The sequence below is a fragment of the Tigriopus californicus genome, chromosome 7, assembly GCF_007210705.1.
Source record: "Tigriopus californicus strain San Diego chromosome 7, Tcal_SD_v2.1, whole genome shotgun sequence".
NCBI lineage: Eukaryota > Metazoa > Arthropoda > Copepoda > Harpacticoida > Harpacticidae > Tigriopus > Tigriopus californicus.
In genome coordinates this window covers 13,749,292-13,755,509 of record NC_081446.1, presented here as the reverse complement: position 1 = coordinate 13,755,509, position 6,218 = coordinate 13,749,292, and the positions used below count along the sequence as shown (strand labels likewise).

General features: G+C 42.5%; 1 protein-coding gene across 1 annotated transcript; it reads right to left on the bottom strand.

The window, feature by feature from the left end:
* Window positions 1-2,636: 2,636 nt before the first annotated feature.
* Window positions 2,637-6,209, bottom strand: LOC131883135 (uncharacterized). Its single transcript, XM_059230500.1, has 4 exons — window positions 5,625-6,209; window positions 4,798-5,530; window positions 4,542-4,724; window positions 2,637-4,480 (listed from the first exon to the last, which is right to left on the bottom strand). Exons 2-4 carry the CDS (start codon window positions 5,281-5,283, stop codon window positions 4,328-4,330), a joined length of 822 nt encoding a protein of 273 aa, XP_059086483.1. The 5' UTR covers window positions 5,284-5,530; window positions 5,625-6,209; the 3' UTR covers window positions 2,637-4,327.
* Window positions 6,210-6,218: the final 9 nt, after the last annotated feature.

The window sequence follows — 6,218 nt, the reverse complement described above, 5'->3', positions numbered from 1 at the left end:
GGAGGTCAGGTCGAATCCGAAGGCTTTTTAATTCTATGCAAGCTATAAGAGAAAGATGAAGCACCCTGTTGGGCCATTGAAGTCGATGCATAAGCCATAAACAATATAAGGAATGTGGCTAAAATGTTTGAAGATCAACTCTCCAGTGCGATTTCAACTTCACTGAATTTTGAAGCAACACCTCATTGTTGTAATGACGAGTCTGTTAAGATTGGAAATGCTAGTGAAACTGAACAATTTGTGGATCTGACACTTACAGATCAATATTCTTTAGAGGCCATTTTTTGCTCCTGCTTTCTTTCATATGATGCGTTGCATCTTGGATCAGGACAAGCTTTCATCCTCTCTAAAATTGGCTCATGTTCCAATTTTAAAGGGTTAGATACGTCGCTCCTTTGTAACTATAGGCCCTTTTCTCTCACATCGAATATTGCAAAGGTGTTCAAGAAGATCATGAAATCCACATCGGGTCTACATTGATTTTTCCAAGGACTTTGATAAAGCTGATCACGGCCTTTTGTTGAATGGACTTGACTTTGAGATCCACGGCAAGGTTGTCAATTGGACAAGAAGCTTCATTCCTGATAGAAAGCAAATTGTTAAGGTTGAAGGGTCGCTTACTGACATACATGATGTCAAGTCAAGGGTGCCCCAAGGATCCATCTTGGGGCCCCTCCTGTTAATAATATTCATTGCCCCGCTTCAAAAGCTTACTATTACTGCCAGTCTCTCTTCTTTTGCGGATGATACAAAGTTAGTTTCTGGTAGGATTGGTCAAGATTCCAGTAGCCTGGCAAAGGGTTAAGATCAAATCCGCCATCGGGTTTCTAAGAGTAATATGGCCTTGAACGGACTGAAATTCCGCTCTTTGGCCTTTGGATCAACATCTTTGAATACTTAACTCATAGATAATGGAAGTAAAAATATTGAGCAGGTCTCATCTTTGAAAGATTTAGGTGTAGTCCTCCAAAACAATGGAAAGTTCGATGAGCATATCCAGTTGAAGGTGGGTAAGACTCTTCAAATGTGTGGTTGGATATATCGCACGTTTAAGTCCAGAGATAGCATCACGATGCTAACTCTGTACAAGTCAATTGTCCAGCCACATCTTGAATATGCTTCACCCATTTGGGCTCCAATGAGTTCAGCAGGTTTGCAAAAGGTCGAACAAGTCCAAAGATGTTTCACTAGGAACATCACAGGATTGAGAGAGCTCTCATATTGGGAGAGGCTAAAAAAGTTGGGACTGTACAGTGTTCAGGGAAGGTACGAAAGGTATCTGATACTGTACGTTTTCAAAAGCACTCATGACCTTTGTCCCAACCCAGGATTTAGGGTCAATTGTAGTGACCGTAGAAGCTTAATGAGCGTTGTGCGTTTTGAGAGCACCTTCAAGCCCTCGAGTATCCAGGCTAATTCGATCAATGAAGTCCAATTCCCTTGTTTTTCGGGCCCCCTCACCTTGCAATCTGCTTCCTTGTATTATTCGCAGGGAATACCTAGGCGTTTTTGATCCGGTTGCATTGTCAGTCAAGTCGTCCGACTTTTGATAAGCATCCACATCAACCCTGCATTCAAGGACGGACTAGCTCGGTCTGACTAAATTGTCACCCAGAGCATGGAGGCCGTATGGCCCATAGAGGAAAGCTCTACCCAATCTCCTGAGAAGATGTTCAAGCAATGCGGTACTTCCTAATCACATGATTGACGGCTGAAGGAGTGCTTAACCACGGCCTCCATGGCTTAACCAACTCATCCTTCCTCTTGACATTGAGATTAGGTAGACATAGAGATGCTCTAGGCAGAGATACGCGAGGTTCGACAAGTGGCGCCACGTCTCAAAATAAACAATCAGAGGAACTAAAAAGTTTCCAAACACAAGTTTTTGATCGCCCTTGAATGGCGTAGCCATCTCTTTTATATAACCCTTCACGGAATCTGAAATGGACGTGGCCTTGAGGTTAATGATGAGCAGAGCCCCCTCAACATCAGGGGTCTCTCCCTTCCACCTTTCACTTCTCCAGATCCAAGCCCAGCCACTCCTTCAAGGACTCTTCAGCCTCGCCCTTCATTCTTATTTCTTCTCACCCAAGTGAATGGAGTCAGAGATAATCTTCATCCATAAGAAGGGATACAGGGACATTCTAGACAACCATCAGACATCCATCAGACATCGTCCTGGAGAACCCCTTCTTGAAGATGACATCCACCCGACTAGCTGCCCGCTTCTCCGGATTAGCCAAGGATAGGGATCTCCTTCCCAAGTTTCAATTCGGTTTCCCCTCTTCGAAATTGTGCATCCTAACGTTTCTCCAAAACATTCAATAGGGTGGACCGAACACGGTCATTCCTCAAACTCCAACTGTGGGGAGCTCCGAGTTCAATCTGTGTCCAACTGGCCAACATGTGTGCTAGACTCAGATGCTCTATTCGCTCTGGTGAGGACCTATCCTGATATGCTATTTGATTTTCATTCGCCTTCCGCAGGGGCGGATCCACATTCGCCAATCCTTTCCAATTCACATGCATCCGACCTGCCTGAAGCTCTTACACATCAAGACCTCCCCAGCAACCATTTGTCCATCCAATATGAAGTTGACCGGTTTCTCTTAGCTGATTCAGTTGTGAAATTGCAAAATGTGATCAATGCTTACACGGCCGGTTATTGCCAAGAGAACGAACGGCCTACAAATTAATATCATAAAGACGAGGGACATGATTTTCCATTAAGGTCATCTGCCTCCCCATATGAGATGTATTTGTTGCAGATCACTTACAGATAAAACAATAATACAATAATAATGACAACAATAATTTGTTCGAAGCTACGCAATGTTGGCCACACTTTTCCGCATTTGAATACTTTTACTTGCTCTTTCATGGCCGCTTAGCTTTTTCTTTAAAGTAGACAACACCTTATTTTTCTCATCTTTTCCATAGCAATGTCATCTTGTTTTAAAGTATTGTTTTACCAAAGATTGGACAATGTTGTGAAAATTGGGTGCTCCCGTGACTTGATGGTCTCCAAAGGATTTCTTTGACTTCGGAACCCTCCAACTATACAGTAGACACAAACGTCCGAAAAATTCCCTCTGCCCTCATAAAGACCTCATTAAAAACCTTAGTCTGACAGTAAGTAAGACTATTGCCGGTCCAATCCTTTAGGATGGTGAGGGTTGAAGAACTTGTCATTTCTTCATTTTTCATGCACTTCGTTGTTAATGATGACAGGCACACATCGCACGTTACGTATTGTTGGGGCACTCTTGTGTCTTCCGATGCAATGCCCAGCCACGTAAAACACCACGTCTCCTTCGGATCCAAGTTGCTCCAAAAGTTGATCATTCGAAAGTTTTGGTTTAGGCACTGGGATTCTATCCTCGTCTTCGTTGTTGCTGTCATTTTCCTCGTTTTCTTGGCTTTGTTGAAGACTTACGTCAGAGCCATTGACTCCAATCTTCTTCTTCCTCTTCTTCTTCAAAAAATCAACCATAAAGGAACTGTCTGCATATTCGTAAGAACTGTTCTTTTTTTCTTTCGTGTACTGGCTGATTGAGACATTCTTCAATGTGTATCTCACTTGCTTAGGAGTATGAAGGGGTCCTTTTGTTCTGACCACACTGAAAGTGTTTTCTAGTGCGTCCTGTGATCCCCTTGAAGTTCAGAAGAATTGAAAGCCTCGCCTTTTAAGCAACACATCTTGCAAATACAGTAAGGAGGTAGTTGCCATAATCACGTCGGTTTGAGTGGGTTTCCATTTGGCTTTCTCACCATTCCCCACTTTCAGTTCTTTGAAGAGGAGAATCACATTTTTGTGAAGGGCAATGGCGTCTTGGTACTTCTCCATTCGTTTGAAATTAAGGGCCATTGAAGGTTTTCTGGAATTGGCCAATCCCAACCACCGACAGACAGTGCCAACAAACCAAGCAGTTGAAAGCAGATCTGGGCTGTGATTATGCTTTTCCACTAGATATTTCAGCCCATTACTCACGTCAAATGACCAAACAGCCATTGCTGATCACACAGACATTTTATCGAAATGGGATGGCGCAAGAATCTTCTTAGTAAGATTTGATGCAACTTTCAGACTCTTGCCTTCATCGAAGTTCACTAAGGCTTGAAGATGGCTCAAACACACCTTGGAACTTGGGAGATTGGCTAATTTGACAATTTCTTCTGGTAAAGTAATGGTTTGACCACTGCAAAGAAGTCCTCTCAAGTTCTTCAAGATGTGAGGGACATCTGGCGAGAAGAAGAGTCGTTCATTTAATGACGGATGGGAAATTGAGGTGATCCAAGCCGATTTTTTCCCAACATCTAAACCAAATCATTTCCAACATGCCATATTTGATGATCCCATGTCACAAGTAACTAAGAGACATTCAAGTGAAATGTCAGCCAACCGCTTAACGATTTCTTTCACTGTTGGTCCCAATTCCTCCCCGTTTACAGCATTACCCGTGAAATGGTAAGCCACGATCTGAAAAAATGAAAGGATCTTCAGGTAAACGGGCAAGCGAAAATTTCGAGATAAAACTTACTTGTTTAAAACGAGTACACAGTCCATTGACTTGAAATACAAGACATTTTGTGGCAATGCCCGAGTGACCTGTCAAAGTGACATAACCGACAAACATGTCTGCTTTAGTATCAAAATCAATTGATGTTGAGTCTGCGAATTCGTCCATGGTTAAGCAACACAATCTTTCATGTGGGTCAAGAACCTGGAAAGTGTTGGTGACATTACATGAAAGTTTAGCTGATTTTAAAGCGTTCTGTTTCAGTTGGTTCGCTAACCTGAGCCTTCAGCTTCAGCATCTCAAACACGTCATCAAGTATTCCAGGCTCAAATTCGATGTGTTCTGTCCTTTCAAGAAGAGTCCTGACAGATTGAAGGGGATACCCTTGTTTCAACAAGGTTTCATATCCACTTGTATCACAAGCAAATTTGAGTTGGAGCCCTTGCTTGATTGTCTCATCAATCCATTTGAGCCCCCTCATCGACTGCCTATCCAGAGCTACGAGCTGGTCACGGTGCAAAAATGTGTTTAAAGGATCCATACAACTCTTTTCCTTTTTTGTCACGTCGGATTGCTCTACATCGGATTTCTTGGACTGAGTCAGCTTCGCTTGTCGTTGGCAAACCTGTTTCATTTCTCGAAGTTCCAAGACAGTCATATGATGCTCATGATTAATGGTCGTCAACTCCAGATTGAAGCCCTCTTGCTCATCAATTATCAAATCAAGAAGACCATTGGTAGATTCTTCATCATTTTCGGACATGGGTTCAACATCATTTGCAACCGTAGAAACCAAAATTGTAGGAGCTTCTTTCTTGGCGTATTCATGGTCCTGCAGGGCAATCGTAACCCTTTCTTCTAACTTACGTTCGTCTTTTTTCCGATCAATGGGCGGTTTTCGTGGTTTGACCGGTTGTGTGTGTGTGTGAGAAGATGGTTGGAATCGCAGTAGGTTTCAATCTCCGCTTCCCTTTGTTATCGAATAAGAATTGTTGCTCGTCAAAATGCTTCTGAAATTATAGAGAACATCATATTAGAATTGAATCTGCTTGCTAGAGTTGAATGGTATTAGCTCATGTGCTAAAAATATTAGGTAATAAATACCTTTTCGACGCCTTGCCTTGAGAGTTTGGTATGTGTATAAAAACAGTGTTATGGCCAATGTTACTTAATGACAATATTGCTTGAGCCAGATTCGCTAAAATAATCCAACCATTGAGTTTTGACTTTGAAAAACATGGTTTATCATATCTTCAACTGACTTTGATCAAATTCAGCAGCATTTGATCCTCTTCGAACTTTCTCCACACCTGTTGACACATGCGCCAGCCAAGAATCAGACAGACGCCTTATAAATGGCACTAGATATCAATCTCAGTAATCTTATATCATATCACGGATATCAGAGTCAATCATGTCCTTACTGCCTTTCATATCGGCCTTCTTGTTTGTTTGTTTTGACAGTCTGGGTGGGTGGATATTGAGGATCCGGCCACCCAAAGGCTAACCGCTAATGCGATTTTTGCTTTGGACTATTATAAACACACTCTTTAAAAGTTTTGAAATGAGTCAGACACATGGTCTGTTTGCTCTACCCCTTCGGAACTGAAGAGTCTACCAATGGTTGGTTCCCGAAGAAACCTTAGTAGACTCGGTAGGTCCATGGGGATGTCAAAACCTGTTGTGTGGAGTGCCCTT

Excerpts from the sequence above, each read along its gene's own strand:
- LOC131883135 (XM_059230500.1), bottom strand. The coding sequence starts at position 5,283 with ATGTCCGAAAATGATGAAGAATCTACCAATGGTCTTCTTGATTTGATA. Across the intron at positions 4,725-4,797 it reads TGCTGAAGCTGAAGGCTCAG|GTTCTTGACCCACATGAAAG; the intron begins GTTAGCGAACCA and ends AACACTTTCCAG. Across the intron at positions 4,481-4,541 it reads TGTGTACTCGTTTTAAACAA|ATCGTGGCTTACCATTTCAC; the intron begins GTAAGTTTTATC and ends TCATTTTTTCAG.